Raw genomic sequence first — 18,150 nt, 5'->3', positions numbered from 1 at the left:
GGAACATTTAAGTAACTTGAGAAGTTTAGTCACTAATTAGCAAATTATGGAATACTTAAACTGTTCACAATTAACATAGCAGATTCTCAGTTATAACACTAAATAGTGACAATCTGCGTGCCCTTTATTTCTTAAAATTTAATTTTGTAATCTAAATCTAAACTTCTGCTATATATATATAGAATTATATAATCCCGTGGAAGATACTAATAATTGAAGTTCCTGATTATATTTCCAACTTCTTTATGTGTTAATATTTAGGATTTACCTTGCTTGACTAGTTTCGAAGTCTTTGACTTTGGACAATGAAGCACAAGACTTCGAAACTAGACAAGCAAGGTAAATCCTAAATATTAAAACAGTAAAGAAGGTGGAAATTTAAACAGTGATATCAAAAATCAGTGTTAAAAGTGTATATAGAAAAATGAAGAAGTGAAGTTCCATCGTCAACTAGTACAGTACATCATTACTTTCCTAATCATCTTATAATTCGGTTTTTCCACATGTCTTTAATTGCTTTAGCTATTATTTTATTAATACCAGTTTCCTCTATTTATATTACTGTATATGTTTTGAACTCCTATAGTGAATCTACATTTCCAACAACCCAAATGTCATTTTTTTTATTTATACAGGAACATTACAATTATTAATCTAATTTAGAATTATATTATACAAATTTAAATTGCAATTACAACATAATTACGGGGGAAAATCACTTAATCACAATAATTCAACGAAAATCATAAAATAATCAGTGCGAGAGATAAAAATTATATAAAATTTAATGCTTTGTTTTGTTAAACAAAAAGAAGTAACTGTACATATTACAATATCAATTATTATTTCATGTACAATGAATAAAAAATATGAGGTGAAATTATATAGGAAAGAAATTGTTTGAATTTATATATCTGTACCTGTCCTATTGTTCACATAAATAAAAAAAAAAACAATCTGAACAAGTATATAGAAATATGGATGTCATAAATGCATTTAGATTTTATATATGAAAATACCGGAAGAAAGTGAAGGAAAAAACAAGTATCAGTAACATCTGAAAGTTACAAGAACTTTTAGCACACGAGTCCTAACACTAAACATTTTCTGTCATATTATTGGTTACTAGAGGAATTGCTACTGGTATGTTAACTTACATCATATACAGACATTAAATCTTTTATTCTTATACTGAAAAAAGAAATATTAGTTGAGAAGCAGGCATGCAATATGCAAACCTATTCCAGAACCTAGCAAATTAATCTCCTGCAATAAATTCATGTAGAGAATTTGGAATTTCATTCTTAATTATATCTGAAAAATATATCTATTGTATGAAATCCAGATTCTTTAACATCACCACCTAAGTTAACTTCGCAACTCAAGTTAGTATGTCTGATTAATTATATCCATGCAAATGTATAATATATTCTGCAGTTGTGTGTTATAACATTTCCATAATAGTACATTATGCAACGAGCCTATAATGGTAGTAATTAAGACGCGAATATGTTTATGAAATGAGCGCAAGCGAGTTTCATAATTTTCGTACGAGCATCTTAATTACCATTATAGTCAAGTTTCATACGACTTTTTATGCTCGACCATATTTATAACTTGAAATTATTCATAAGTATTCATGTTATTCTTATCTGACTGAGGAGCGGAACTGACTTGTGCAATACCTCGTAAATTGTGAGATGTGCGCAGATGCGAAAGTATTGATTTTTCCGAGAAACGAATGTCGACATTGACCTTGATATAATCTAGTGAGTAAAATAAACATTAATCTTGATATAACCTTGAAACTGAATTAGACAATGAAAAACGAGATGACAAATTGAATTTATTTGAATATTATTTACAATTAACGCTAATTGTTATAGTAACAGAACTGACTTTATTTCAAATATAGGTGATTTATTGTTTTCAAATATAGGTGATTTATTGATTTATTGTTGTCTTTCGATTGCATATCCGAGAATAATCGATACTTGCACTTTCATATTGCTACAATTGTATTTTCTGATTGGTGGAACACCTGAACTTTAATGAATAGGTGTACTTTAATGAGGTCCATTAAAGGGCTGCTACCAGGTGTATAATTACTACATTTCGGCATGGTCGAGTATAAAAGAATTTATACATTGGATATTTGAATCACATATTGAGAAACCCCACATGTCCATTTCTTTTTACGAAATTGAGTTATATATGATTTCGTATTCTAAACATGTAGACTCATAATATTATGAAGAGAAACCTCACATATTCTCATCAACAGTCATTTTAGATGAAGTGTTAAGAAAAAACTAATTTGAGCACAAATCTAGGACCTGAGATGTTTTTTATATCTCCTGAAAAGTTTAGTTTTCTAGACATGTGGGGTTTCTCAATATTTCGGTTCATTTTCCACGCATCTCCAGATAACACCTCGTAAGTCTGCAAGTGATTCCTCACTTTATAAATACCAGTAACAAATGCATAACAAAAAGAATAAGAGGTTATTTTTCTCAAATGCAGTTACGAGGTTTTAAAAGTAAGTCGACAATATGAAAGCTCATTCTTGTATTTTTAGATGTTATGTAGGTAGAAACAAATTTATGTATGAAAATTTAATCTTGCATTTTTAGAATTGCAATGTACCTAGTCTGTTGGAAACTTTATTCTTTTAATAAAGATTTAGTTTCATTCAAGTGAAGCAAAAAATTAAATATTTTTCATGTTATAATAGCCTACTTTCACTATGAAATGAAAAAATGTTTGAAATAAAATGAAAATCTCAGATAATGAGTATAATTGATAATAATATTATTATTATTATTATTATTATTATTATTATTAATATAATTTATCATCTAGGTATTGAATATGCTCTGAGATGTGATCCTGGTGAAATATTCTCAAGGGATTGCAATATTTGCATTTGTGCAATCGATGGCATTGCAGATCACGCCTCATGTACAATTCATCATTGTGGTAGAAGAGGCAAACGAGGTAATGATGTTATATTCATCTAGCACGAAGCATGGGAATGTTTTGAAGCACAGCATTACAGCATGTGACACAGTAGCATGACATAAAATGCAAGTATCTACATTTCAAAAGTGAATACTGGTATTTGTAATATCGAATATACTTCTTCTTCGCTGAAGATCCTGATATGTTTTGTTAATTTACTATATTTAAAATTAAGCAAAGGAAAATCTAGAAAAATTGGAATGAATATAGGCCTAAAAGAATTATCAATATTATATTCAAGATAGCTAAATAAACTAAACTAAACTAAATAAAATCATAGAAGAACATGACATGAAGATTTCACCAGAAAAAAAAAACCAAAATAATGGCATTTGAAGGTACAAACCCAATCCGAAGCAAAATTGTTGTTGAAAATGAGATTTTAGAACAGATAAATTCCTTTTCATACTTAAGATGTAATATATCATATGAAGGAGAGAATGATGTACCGTAAGCAGAAAAATTAACAAATTTTTACAAATATTAGGACTGCTAAACCATACCCTAAAACCAAGTTTAGTACAGAAACATTCCAGAATAAAACTATATAAAACCCTTGCACTACCAACTCTCCTCTATGGAAGCGAAATTTGGGTTCTGAAACAAAGAGATATCAGCAGATTAAGAGCAGCTGAAATGAAATATCTGCGACGAACTGCAGGATACACACTTCTGGACCACAAGAGGAACGAGGATATACTGCAGGAACTCAACATGCAACCATTAGAAGAAAGAAATTACAGAATACAGAAGCAGATGGCTTGAACACATTTCTCGTATGGAAGCTGGCCGAACACCCCAAGAAATGCTAAAATACCACCCTCAAGGACGACGACGACCTGGACGTCCACAGAAACGTCTATTGGATCCTGTATAGCTGGAACCGAAACAGGCCAACAATGGCCTAATTTCGTGCCTGGAATATGATGATGATGATGATGATGATGATGATGATGATGATGATGATGATGATATTCAAGATAAACCAATTTCAAGTTTTCAGTAAGAAATATATCCTTCGGCTGTGATACATGTGCTAAAAAATAAAGTCTTGTAGTGGGACTATCACTTCTTACCATCAGATATGGAGAGTGAGTTTCCATCTGAAGTGTGAACTTCTACAAAAACAAAATTAAATTGACGACATACCGTATTGGACATAAGATATCAACCACTGAAATTGGAACATACCTACCAAGTCTTGCTACTTCAGAGGAAGAAGAACTAGTTTATTAGATTTAGATTAGTAGATATTTTTTCAATAACAGTGTTCTTCACGTTTCAAGATGTGACTCCTTAAATTGGATTCACTACTTAAACTTTTAAATCCTAAGTGATAAGTGATAAGTTTATACACATAAATTATTTAATTTCCACTTAGTGTAGTAATAACTAAGTACTGGTATTGTACACAGGAAATTTCATTACATGTGTGGAATTAGTTATAAATATGAGAATAATCGGAAATCTTGAATTACACAAAATGTTAAACGAACATTTCACAATAAAGTTAGAACTCAAACTAACAAACGGGTGAATAACGAGTTTAAAATGGACAATGCACAATATTTAACATCTGAACTGCAGAACTGTCAAAACGACGTTTTCAATATGTTTCACAACAAGTTAAATTTCATATTGTGTCAGCTTCATTTCATTACAAGGTCGGTACTAGACAGTAGATCTCTCCATAATAGAGATAACATTGTTATATTCGAACATGCCGCAGCACAAGCACACGGATTATATTGGAGGGGTAGAAGGACTATGCCTTATGTCGATACAGATTTTGTTATTCCGACAGTGACTGGCCTTCTATGCCCAAGGTTGCGGGTTCGATCCTGGGCCAGGTCGATGGCATTTAAGTGTGCTTAAATGCGACAGGCTCATGTCAGTAGATTTACTGGCATGTAAAAGAACTCCTGCAGGACAAAACTCCGGCACATCCGGCGATGCTGATATAACCTCTGCAGTTGCGAGCGTCGTTAAATAAAACATAACATTTTTTCCGACTGAAAAATTAGACAAGGGGAAACGATTATGGATAAAAAATATTCAAATCTAAATATGTATTCTTTTTTTTACTTCAAGTGGGGGAGTTCAAAACCGGTAACTCCTCCTTGCATACGACCTTGATTATCACCATCACAATTAACTTAGAAAATCATTTATTTTTAATATTATTCTTTACACTGACACAGGCAGTATTATTCGCAATTTTTGTGCTAATTTTAGAGAGAGATGGAGGGAGAGGGAGAGAAAGGGAGGGAGATAAGGAGGGAGGGGAGAGGGAGGGAGGGATAGGGAAGGGAAGGAGAGGGAGAGTGTGTGTGTATGGGTATGTACGTGAGCATGTGCGTGCGTGCGTGTACATGCATAACAGGGTCATGTGTAGGTAGGATATATTGTTACTTTAGTAAAGTTCAAATTACCCGTAAAATGGGTAATTTATGTACTGTTCTTCCGTTTCATGATATTATGATCAAGTTAATAACACCAGCTGTTTGCACCCCTGGCAGATACCCAGTTCACAGCCCCTGGCTACAGTTTTGGATGACGAAGACATGATGATGATGATAATGATGATGATGATATTTTAATAATAATAATAATAATAATAATAATAATAATACCGGTAATTATAATTATAATTATAATGATACTTACTTACTTACTGGCTTTTAAGGAACCCGGAGGTTCATTGCCGCCCTCACATAAGCCCGCCATCGGTCCCTATCCTGAGCAAGATTAATCCAGTCTCTATCATCATATCCCACCTCCCTCAAATCCATTTTAATATTATCTTCCCATCTACGTCTCGACATCCCGAAAGGTCTTTTTCCCTCTGGCCTCCCAATTAACACTCTATATTCATTTCTGGATTCGCCCATACGTGCTACATGCCCTGCCCATCTCAAATGTCTGGATTTAATGTTCCTAATTATGAATTATAATGATACTAATAATATTTGTCAGAAACCAGTGTACAAGGCCTGGATATGACATCATCAGGTTAGATAATATACATGATGATGATGATGATGATGATGATGATGATGATGATGATGATGATGATGATGATGATGATGAGGATGAACATTGAAGAGCTCACTTTTACTATTCAAACCTCTCTCAACATTTCGCCACTGCAGGAGAAGAAAAATTGTTTAAAGACTCTTCCCCTCTTATCGTTCCTTATCCAAAGTCAGTACCATATACTGTATGTCATGTAAGATGCTTTACATAGTGTAATTGGTGCAACATGCCTGATGTAAGACAACACAATGATCAACAGCTTCAGCACATTACTATTTGAAAGGAACACTTAGATCAATGGCATTAATCAATATCCACTGTTGGTAATAGAAAATCAGTTCCATATTCATGATAATTAAAACAAGAAAATATGTGAAGAAATGCCTGGTTTATAAATATTATTCAACAACAAAAATAAATATGTAAAATATAATACCGATAGACCTATATAATATTAAGTGTGTGTGTATATATATATATATATATATATATATATATATATATATATATATATAATAATAATAATAATAATAATAATAATAATAATCCGTATCGCCAGAGCTCTTGAAATACCCAGACCGACCAGCTAGCCTCACGTTCACATGCTGAAGCAGAGGTGGACGATCATCCAACCAGAATGGAGGTATCGTGTGGTTAGCACCATGATCCCTCAGCCATTATAGCTGGCTTTTGCAACTGGATTTCGATACCTACCATAGCTCCCTAAGTGCATCACAATGCTAGGGTATATATATGTATATTTATTGTACATATACCGGTAAGTATATAATGTATATGTACAGTATATGTTTTTACTACACAATTCCTGTCTTTCTAAATTATTCTGTAGTGCTTTTATTCTGGATCTTTATGGTCACCCTCATTGAGGGCAGATTATTTTCTTTAAATATTTTTAAAAAATTATATATATATATATATATATATATATATATATATATATATACACACTGTATATATTTTATAATTTTACATTAATTACATACCTGCTAAATTATTGAATATACTATTATCATGTAAATACTGTATATATCTTTGCTGTTTTTTTTTTCTTTTCATACATTCTCTATTTCTTTATTACTTCTCTTTAACCATTTATATGAAGATACATAGGTTGCATTTTCACTGTCTGTAAGTTCTATTTTTCGTTTGCAATATTCACGCATGTACACTGTTCTTGACCATCTTCTGCCCATGATAAAACAATACTAACTAACTTAATAATTAAATTGATGTATTAAATTTTCAGTCTAGTCCCTTGCACATAAATAATTAACTCTTCCATTTTCAACTGACTCCCGTCTATTACATGGACTCATCCAGTGACGTCATAACGAGGTTGCTGGGCAGTATCCAGTTAACGATAACATTAGTTGCTTATTAGATTAGGCTCGTCCTTATCAACTTTCAAGTAGATTATGCAACACTTAGTAGATGGCAGCATGCATGCGCATTGGCATGTGCAGCACCTAACAGAGAGTTCTTGAACTTCGTGTTACATTAAAATGTTAGACTTTCTCATTAATAAAATTCTATATCAAAAGAAGACGTATTCGCGTCAAAAAAAGCAACTGTGCAGCAAAATCACTGGATAAATAAAAATGTATTAAACATTTTTTAAATAAAACTCCGTATCATACTTTTACATATAGATCCTCTGAAAATCCTTACACAACGTGTGTGTGTGCGTGTGTATGAAAAATCATGAAATGTATTTTTATATACAATTTTAAACAATTGAAATTTTTTTTTTTTTTTTCAGAAAGTCCTCCAAGAAAATGTAAACCAGGAACTACTTACAAAAAGGATTGCAACACATGTCGTTGTTCATTAGATGGAACCAGTGAATCCTGTACTGAGATGGCATGTCTAGGCGGTGCTTCAAGAAAGTTGCCAGTGAAGGGAAGTGGTAAGTAACATTCTGAGTGTTCTTTAAAAATCCAGGTAAAGAAGAATTCAAGTTTTACCTTAACATACAATTACAAAACAATCTTTGACCACATACAAAAATATTCTTCAAAGGTAAAGGCAATGAGCCTTCGGGTTCCTTAAAAGCCATAAATAAGTATAGAGAGGACAGAAAGCTCACGCAAGTAACTTGAAAGCTCCAAAGTATCTAGAGATTGATAGAAATGATGATAACTTATTTTTTGGTTTTAGACCCTATGTTTTATCAAACATAATCTACAGGTCCAGAAGATTCTGTGTACCTTGGTAATACTGTGATCTATATGATTTTGCTAAGTTAGTTTTTTGTCCAAAATTGGTCCAAGTTACCAATGTTTTAAATATCGAAGTTAACATTTGAAAGTTCATTCATATTTACCGGTAATCTAAAGATGAGTATTTCAATAAATAATAAATAAATAAATTTAGCCCGTACACATCCCAGAAGGGCAAGGGCCTCCTGTTGTCACAGGGAATTGCTCATAAGTAGGCTCCTAAGGTGAGCGAGTCCTTGGGAGCTTGGTCATACTACTGATATTTCTTCGTTTCACTGTTCCTGACTTCCCTCTTCGATCATTTCTACCATACTCATCTCCCACACTTCCTCATATCACTTCACACGAATTGCACTCACTGTCGTTGACTTTCTGTCCTATCTGGTGCTTGCTGGTTCATGTTTGGTGCCAGCTGCCTCCATACTTCTCTGTCTCGTGCCACTCTCGACCATTGACTTCCCGCTCTGGTTCTGAAGTAGTCCGCCCTTCTGGTTTTTTGTCATCCCACGTGCCGTCGTCCTTCTTTCGGGTCCCACATTGTGGTGTGATTCGTCCATTTCTGGTGATCCATAGGTGCTATGTGGCCGCGCCATTTCCATTTTAGGTTTTCTGCCCTTTCTACCACATCGCGCATTTTTGTCCTTCTTATTTCCTCGTTTCTGAGTCTGTCTCTTAGTGAAACATTTAGGATCTTCCTTTCCATTCTCCTTTGACAAACCTGTAGTTGTTTTTTCTGTTTTTCTGTCAAGGACCACGTTTGACAGCCATAGAGTAATGTTGGCATGACACATTTGTCTAGGATTTCAGCTTTCGTACTTGCTTTTTGCCGTTTGTCCATGCGTAGGAATTTGAGTGACCAAAATTTGTTCCATGCCAGTCCTATTATGCGTTTGATTTCATTCTCTGTGTTCTTGTTTAGGGAGATGCTTTGCCCGAGGTACACGTACTGCTGCACATACTCAAGTGGTGATTGAGTATTTCAATACTATACCATAATTTGTTACATTTATGAGTATTTCTTCCAAAATAAAAGAAACATTAATTATTATAATTATGTTTCAGTAAAAATCCCGAAGGTATGTGAGCCTGGATCTACTTTCGAAATGGACTGCAACAAATGTCGGTGCTCAGATGATGGAACTGAATATGCCTGCACTAAGAGAGCATGTGCGCCTGTACAAACTGTTAAAGGAAAGAGAGAAAAAAGAGAAGGTAGATAATGTTTGAATGTATATCTGAAATTATTATAAGAATACAGATATGATACGGAACATCATGACTTTTATGATAGTAGACTACAATAGATAAATGAAAAGTTATGCAATGCTCTAATCAATCTTTCACTACAGGGTATCAAAAATTCTCAGCAAATGAAACCTGTCAATAATGGTTTTAATTACATTTCAGTAGAGGAACCGAAGGTCTGTGAGCCTGGATCTACTTTCAATATTGACTGTAATAGATGTAGATGCGCAAATGACGGAAGTGACTATGCTTGCACCAGGAAAGCATGTGCACCTAAAGAAGTGATTGAAGAAAAGAGGAAAAAACGAGAAGCGGGTAGGTCTAATGTATGAAGTCGGTCCATATCTGAAATTATTATAAGAATACAGGTATGATATGGAATTATGATAATAGACTACAGTAGGTAAATGAAAAGTTATGCAGTGCTCTAATCAATCTTTCACTACAAGGTATAGTATAGTATAGTATAATAGTATAGTAATATAGTATAGTATAGTATAGTATAGTATAGTATAGTATAGTATTAGTATTTATTAGCTGTCGTTATAGCAAAAGCTAATGACATTGTCAAATTACACTATGAAATTATCGTGCAAAAATGAAAATTATTTATTACAACACTAAACATAAAACAAAATGATCACAAATACTCCTTACAGTTTACAATTGAGAGTCAAGATTATCAAAAATAGGCTAATATCTAGATGAAAATTGTAACACACTGATCACAAATATTATTTGATTTGCTCCGTTTATATACAATAAAACAAGAATTAGCTTAACAATTTATGAGAATTTCCTAATATATTACAAAATAATAATACAATTCAGAGAAAGAAACCTAAAAAATATCTACAGCTTGATTTTCTGATTCAAAATATTCTTGCACAGAATAGAATGGGTTTCTAAGAAGCCACGTATACCGGTATCAAAAATTCTCAGCAAATAAAACATGTCAGTAGTGGTTTTAATTACATTTCAGTAGAGAAACCGAAAGTCTGTGAGCCTGGATCTACTTTCAACATTGACTGTAACAGATGTAGATGCGCAGATGACGGAAGTGACTATATTTGCACCCTAAAAGCATGTGTACCTAAAGAAGTGATTGAAGGAAAGAGGAAAAAACGAGAAGCAGGTACCGGTACGTCTAATGCATGAAGTAGGTCTATATCTGAAATTATTATAAGAATATAGGTACAGTAGAATTCCTTCTATCTGGCAACTGTGGGGCAAAGCCAGTGCCGAATAACTGATTTTTTTACTAGATAATTGAAAAATATGTTTATAGGTTATGTAAAGACATACTGTACTGCACAAACACTTTTTTCCATGTTTCTGAAGATGGCCGATAACAGGCTGCAACATGTTAACGAAGTAATGTAAATTTAATACGAGAAAGACACATAATACGTTTTCCGAAGTAAAAATAAAGTTTCGTAATACGTACAATGTTTATTTTTAGTACCAGTACTGCATATAGTAATGTACAATCATCAGTTCATAATTACAGTAATACATAATAGCGTCCTACTTTAAGTTTTCATAACCATATAACAATTTTAAATGATGGCCATGTGACATGAAGAGCACTGTAGTCAACGTTGCAACTATGACGATGATGATGTAGCACTCGATGATTTGAACCTCTTTAACATATCTCTAATGTCTGCTTGTTTATATATAGGCCTACTAATAATAGTAGTAATAGTAATTTATTCACCATAAAGATCTTTACAAATCATGGCTTCGTCAATCTTATTTCTAAGTCTTAATCTAGTTTCTGATTATACTAAAGGTATATTTATGAATTTGTAGCTTTGTTATTGCAGGACATCTGCTGACATGATTTAAGAAGAACTGTATCTAAGATAGTATAAAAATTATTATTATTATTATTATTATTATTATTATTATTATTATTATTATTATTATTATACTATCTATTACTCGAATGAAACTTTTATATGCTACAGTGTAACAGAGAATTTCACACTTTCCTATTTAGACTCATCCAACACCCCTTCGAAACGGATGAGTTCAAGTGGTAAATTTAAAGATATTGTCCCTGCGCAATGTTTGCAAGGCCCAAGTGACAGCTTACCAATGCTACCCGATCTACTCCAGGGACATAACAGGGTTTTCTGTCCAAATCTCTACACTCATGTTAGCCCCTTGTTCTAACATAACTCTCAAAAACAAAAATTCCAATACCTATCCAAACAAAAAAGTTATAATAGATGCACAAAATAAATGAGACACTCTGTATATACATACATAACTTATCTCATGGCTGATGAATTGATCATAGAATCATCAATCTTCAAAGAAAAAAAAACACACACACATATGCGAATCGGATCCAATTAATACTGCATCCTTATTAGCTCAGAACCTGACGGGTGCTGCATCATTTTTAACCCTGGGCCCATCTAGTACCCATAATGAATATTTCAGGTACCGGTACAGTAAAACCTCGATCATCTGTCACCTTCTTAACCGATCAGCAGATTATCCAACTGGTTTTTTATCCCTGTTTCTTTTTTTGCAGATTAAAATATAAAGCCCTGTACTTTGTTAGTTACTGGAAGCAAGTAAAGAGATAGGTTTGGAAGTAAACTCCGAAAAGACAAAGTATATGATTATGTCTCATGAACAGAATATTGTACGAAATGGAAATATAAAAATTGGAAATTTATCTTTTGAAGAGGTGGAGAAGTTCAAATATCTTGGAGCAACAGTAACAAATATAAATGATATTCGGGAGGAAATTAAACACAGAATAAATATGGGAAATGCCTGTTATTATTCGGTTGAGAAGCTTTTATCATCCAGTCTGCTGTCAAAAAATTTGAAAGTTAGAATTTATAAAACAGTTATATTACCGGTTGTTCTTTATGGTTGTGAAACTTGGACTCTCACTTTGAGAGAGGAACATAGGTTAAGGGTGTTTGAGAATAAGGTGCTTAGGAAAATATTTGAGGCTAAGGGGGATGAATTTACAGGAGAATGGAGAAAGTTACACAACACAGAACTGCACGCATTGTATTCTTCACCTGACATAATTAGGAACATTAAATCCAGACGTTTGAGATGGGCAGGGCATGTAGCACGTATGGGCGAATCTAGAAGTGCATATAGAGTGTTAGTTGGGAGGCCGGAGGGAAAAAGACCTTTGGGAAGGCCGAGACGTAGATGGGAGGATAATATTTGAGGGAGGTGGAATATAATGATAGAGAATGGATTAATCTTGCTGAGGATAGGGACCAATGGCGGGCTTATGTGAGGGCAGCAATGAACCTCCGGGTTCCTTAAAAGCCAGTAAGTAAGTAATTACTTTGTTAGTAGCCTACGTATTTTTCTAGAAAGGGTATTACAAGCCTTTACCATTACACAGTATGTAGTAGGAATGCTGCCACTGCCAGTAACAGAATCAGTTACTTATGGGAAGGGGTAGTTTTCCCAACTTTTATAATAGTCACTACCTGCTTGCAGCAATTACCCCAAGAACTTCCACAGAATTGCAAACCCATGCACCATTCAGCCCTTATTCTTACTGTTCGAATGGCCGTACTGTTTAACTTCTATGCAAAATGTCTTTCACGGGTGTCAAAAGAAAATGTGTTGTGCTGATAATAGGAAAAAACGGAAGTGCTAATAATTGAGATGTTTGGGTAAATAGAAACGTGATTTGTTTCAATCAGAATATGAGATTGGCATTTCTAATGTGCGTGATTTAATAAAAGACAAATGTATAAATTACGAGTAAGTAAATCTTGCAAATACGAGGCCTCTGCTATTCCTATTTTACACAGACAACCGACAGCTTTCTTGGCCCTTAAAAACCAGTCGTTGACAACCAGACTTAACTTAGTGAGCTTCTGATCTACCATCTTGCATGTTAAACATAAGACAAAGGAGGAAACGACGAAACTATAGACCTAAACATTGTGCACTTAATTTATGAAAATCTTTTATAGAACGGATTATTTGATTTTTTCGATTAACCATTCAGTTCATCCCCTTCATTACCACGGATAATAGAGGTTCTTCTGTACTAGTATCTGATGGGACCTAACTATTATAAACCCCTTTCACTATCCTTCATGTTTTTGGCAATGATGTCTTTGATTACATTTCAGAAGAAGACCTGAAAGTCTGTGAGCCTGGATCTATTTTCAACATAGAATGTAACCGATGTAGGTGCGCAAATGACGGAAGCGGCTATGCTTGCACTCGGAAAGCATGCAGGCCTACACCTCGAGAAGTGACTGAAGAAAAGAGAGAAAAACGGAAAGGAGGTAGAATGTATTGTACCTATGAAATTATTATACGAATAGGGTGCGAATTGAATATTTTCTCCAGGAGGGGAAGTTAAAATGTTAATTATCGTTAAAAGTACCAGTGGCGTAGCGTCAATGTAAGCTAAAAAGCTCAGCTTCCCCAGTTAATAATAATTTCATAATAAACCTGCAGTCTATGGACAAAATTATTTATTAACTTTAACAGAATTTATATTTATGCGTTAAATATTGTGATGCGACAGCTCAGGATGATTCGTGATGCAGCAGTAAACTAGAAGCCTGCACACACCAGCTTCCAAGCAGACTGGTTTCTCACACTCATTCTTCTGGGTAACCCACCCCGCAGATTTTCCATCCCTTTCTAACTAAACTATCCTGGTCGCAAGGCTCGCAAGAAGCTAGCTTTAACATTGAAAATAAGTAGTTTCCGAGATCCCTTTTCATCAATTGTGTTCAGTTGAAGTGTTAGTGTACATTGTGGCTGATATAATAAATAATGAGCGAAATAACAGTTCCTGACACCAATTTACTTGAATTTTTTAGGCAATTCTATTATCAAGACTGACTTAAGAACAAAAGTGTGATCTAAAAAACAAATGACCGACTCCCTTTCTGTCAATGAAGGATACAACCAAAAGACAGATGCATACATATGTACTGTATCTATTGACCGTTAATATTGTGATTCCTCTAACTGTGACAGGGAGTGAGCTAATGTTATACGTAGGCCTATACGTGTCTATTTGTTAGAGATATGTGTAAACCGTGAAATCATATTTTACTACGTACCATTTGAGGTCATGCCTTATTGGTGTTACTTAAGAGGTTCCAACCAATCTTCGACTGCTGACTTGACATTGACTACTATTTATTTTAAGACTATATTTTTGTATTACGTTTTCTCATATTGCATGAAAGACAACTTGAATTAGCTTCCCCTGCTCAAAATTTCATGCTACGCCACTGAAAAGTACTGTCCATAATAATTTGCAGTGTTGGCTAACTCGTAATGTTGTCGCACTCAACTTACAGATATTAATAACGTATAAAATAGAAAACTATTATTATGCAGCTGAAAGGATTAAACGTTGTCCGTGGAAGAGACTAATTAACACCTTTACAGCAGAGGACATCACATTCTCCGGGGGAGGGGGTGGTGGCGATCCCCAATATCTGCCCCGTCAATTCGCACCTTGTAAACGACCATAGATACATCAGAGTTTATGTAAATGGAAAATCCAGTAATGCTTCAACACAAAGTATTCACTTTATCCGAAGTTATTGCCAAGAAGACATTTTAAATTCTTGAAAAGAAAAATCCACAAAGTTACTGAATACATAGGATGCGTATTTTCTGGGCTAGAGGGCTATGGTCTGTCGGTGTTACAACCAAACGTTTCGTCCAAATGTTTCAGTGGCGTGGTACACGTGTACGGAGAGATCTGCTGTGTGTATCAGGAACTGGCATTGAGACTGTAGCACGTCGTTATTTAAGATGTGAGGCTGTTGTTGCTTGTCGTTGTCGCCGCGTTCCGCACCAATGGCTTCGGTGTTCTGATTGTTTGTCGTAGTGTCTAATTGTCGGAGAAAGGGTTTGATGTGTGTGCTTCTGAGGCCGGATACCAAGCTTTGTTGACCTTGAGTCCTTCCTCCTTACGGTTAAAATTGTTTTTGTGTTTATGAATTTCAATAGCTTCCCAATGTAACCTGGCATAGAAGTGTGGCGTACTGCTTAGGATGTCGGAGTCCTGGAACCTGATGTTGTGATCCCCATCATTAAAAGCATGCTCGGCTGCGGCTGACTTGTCCACGTGACCTAGATGGCAGTTCCTTCTATGCTCGGTGATTCGGGTCTTGAAACTACACCCTCTAGGCCGGAAAATACGTATCCCATCAACGCCGGCTGTGAAAGCCTACATTCTAAGATTACTGAATACAGTATAGTCATTCACAGTTTTCTGCCCAAGGGCAGGTCTTTCACTGTAGACTCAGTATTCTCCAATCTTTACTGTTTTCCGCCTTCCTCTTTGTCTCTGCATACGATTCACATATCTTAATGCTGTCTAAAAAATGTAACTTCTTCTACCCCAAACTATTTTCTCGTTCACCATTTCTTCCAATGCATTCTTCAGTAGACAGTTTCTTCTTAGCCAATGACCCAGCCAATTTCTTTTTTTTTTTTTTTTCTTCCTGCTCAGTTAAATCTTCATTCTTTCTTCACTCAATCTATCTAGCACAGTTTCATTTCTTACTTTGTTCATTTCACACACTCCATTTCTCTTCACTTCGTCCGTTCATCGTAATGTCGATGTTTCTCCACCATACAGTGCCACACTTCACTAGTCTCTTCCTTAGTTCTTTTCCAGAGATTCACAGAAGATTATTCTTTTTCTATTAAGAACTTCTTTTGCCATTGCTATGCTCCTTTAACTTTCTGACAGCATGTCATGTTAATACTTATATAATTATACACCTCAAGTACTGTATTAGAAGATGTCCACTTGTTCTACTGCCTCGTTTCAAATTCACATGTTCACATTACGGTATTTATTTTTCTTCCAATAACTATGGTCTTCGTCTTGTTGGCATTTATCATCATCCCATACTGCTCACAGCAGCTATCATTTAGCTCCAGTAAAATTGATCAAAATTATATATTCGTGTCACAGAGTCCTATGACCATAAATAAAGAATTTTAATTAGCATTAACATGAAATCGTACGAAATTTCATATCAACAAATGCGTGTTTGTGCTGCAGGATTTGGTACACATGAAGTTAAACCAGTGCAAGTCTGTGAACCTGGCAGAGCATTCATGAGGGACTGTAACATTTGTTACTGTAATGCCGTAGGTGTTGTTTCGTACTGCACTCAAAACGCGTGTGGAGCGGCAATAGCAAAGAGAGGTAAGAACATAATACATTCTTTCATTTCTCAAGTCTTCAAGTAAAATACACATTTATTACAATATATCTGTATATTTTCTTCCTTACTAACACTACTGTACCACAGCCATAATTATCAGAGTTATGAATATTGTCACTGTCATCGTTCATAATCCTTTTAATCTAGGCCTACTTAGTTATCCAGAGTCTATCACAGGTGATAATGAAACAATGATGTGTAGTACAGAAGAATCCATCTTAACCGGCACCAAATAATAATAATGTTTTATTTTCGCTGGCAGAGTTAAGGCCATAAGGCCTTCTCTTCCACTCAACCAGCCTTAATCAATACAATACATATTTAAATTACAAACTACACTTAAAAGGTTCTCCAGCAATATTCTTCAATTTTAACGACTGGTAGACTACATATTTATTTAAATTTAGATAAGCCTATAAGGTAAAGTAGTAACTTAATTTATGAGCTAATTTAATTCAATCCATTATAATTAATTTAATATTTGGGATAGCTAGTAAAATGATGAAAATTAATTTAATATAAGCTTACTAGAACTATGTCACAGGGAGAAAAAAAAATATATATATATAAATCTAAAATATATTTTTATAATGAGAATATTAATGTAATTGCCATTAGAGGTTTTGTAAATCTATTTAGAGAAATTAATGATGATAATAAGAATGTATAGATGTTAGTTTCATTATAAGTAACAAATATTAATCAGCAATTAATCTGTTAAGTAAGAATTTATGTAATTTTGACCTAAATGAAGTTATTGTCCAACAACCCCTTACATCACTCGGAAGCGAGTTCCAATTTCTAGTAATTGAAACTGTATAAGATGAAGAATATAAAGATGTCTTGTGGTAGGGTATGAGTAAATTGTTATGATGAGATCTTGTACTTAGCTGATGATATGCGGATAAATTTTGAAAACGAGAAGCCAAATAGATTGGGGTAGCGGTGCGCAGAATTTCAAATAAGAGAACAAGAGAATGCAGGGCTCGTCGTTTGCTTAGCCTTAGCCAAGACAGAGTTTGGAAAGACGGGGAAACATGATCATACTTACGAATATTGCAAATATAACGGACACACGCATTATGCACACGTTGTAGCCTGCTGCTCAAATTTGCATTGAGGTTACTTAATATAACATCGCAGTAGTCGAAGTGTGGCATCACGAGTGTTTGTACAAGGATTAATTTTAATTTATCGGGAAGAAAGTGCTTCAGTCGCTTTAATGAGTGAATAATAGAAAATATTTTTTTGGAAGTGTGATTCACTTGTTCATTCCATTCCAGGTGACAATCCATATAAATACCAAGGTTCTTCACAGTCAAACTGTATGGAATAGTAGTATTATTTACAATTATCGGTGGCAAATTTTGTTTGTCACACTT

The 18,150-nt window shown here is 34.3% G+C and overlaps 1 protein-coding gene across 11 annotated transcripts in view; it reads left to right on the top strand.

Annotated features, from left to right (window-relative positions):
* The window catches only part of LOC138701994 (protein psiP-like), a 46,383-nt gene that overhangs the window by 13,125 nt on the left and 15,108 nt on the right, over positions 1–18,150 (top strand). For 4 of the 11 annotated variants that reach the window (XM_069829435.1, XM_069829442.1, XM_069829444.1 and 1 more), the window contains 7 exons: positions 2,863–2,997; positions 7,838–7,984; positions 9,360–9,509; positions 9,705–9,857; positions 10,525–10,683; positions 13,682–13,845; positions 16,605–16,749. In XM_069829435.1, coding sequence (XP_069685536.1) covers positions 2,863–2,997; positions 7,838–7,984; positions 9,360–9,509; positions 9,705–9,857; positions 10,525–10,683; positions 13,682–13,845; positions 16,605–16,749 — 1,053 coding nt within the window. Of the gene's footprint in view, positions 1–2,862; positions 2,998–7,837; positions 7,985–9,359; positions 9,510–9,704; positions 9,858–10,524; positions 10,684–13,681; positions 13,846–16,602; positions 16,750–18,150 lie in introns of all 11 variants that reach the window. The other 7 variants (XM_069829445.1, XM_069829441.1, XM_069829438.1 and 4 more) reach the window with 6 other exon arrangements.

This window comes from Periplaneta americana, chromosome 6 (assembly GCF_040183065.1).
Source record: "Periplaneta americana isolate PAMFEO1 chromosome 6, P.americana_PAMFEO1_priV1, whole genome shotgun sequence".
Taxonomy (NCBI): domain Eukaryota; kingdom Metazoa; phylum Arthropoda; class Insecta; order Blattodea; family Blattidae; genus Periplaneta; species Periplaneta americana.
This window is presented reverse-complemented; position numbering and strand designations above follow the sequence as displayed.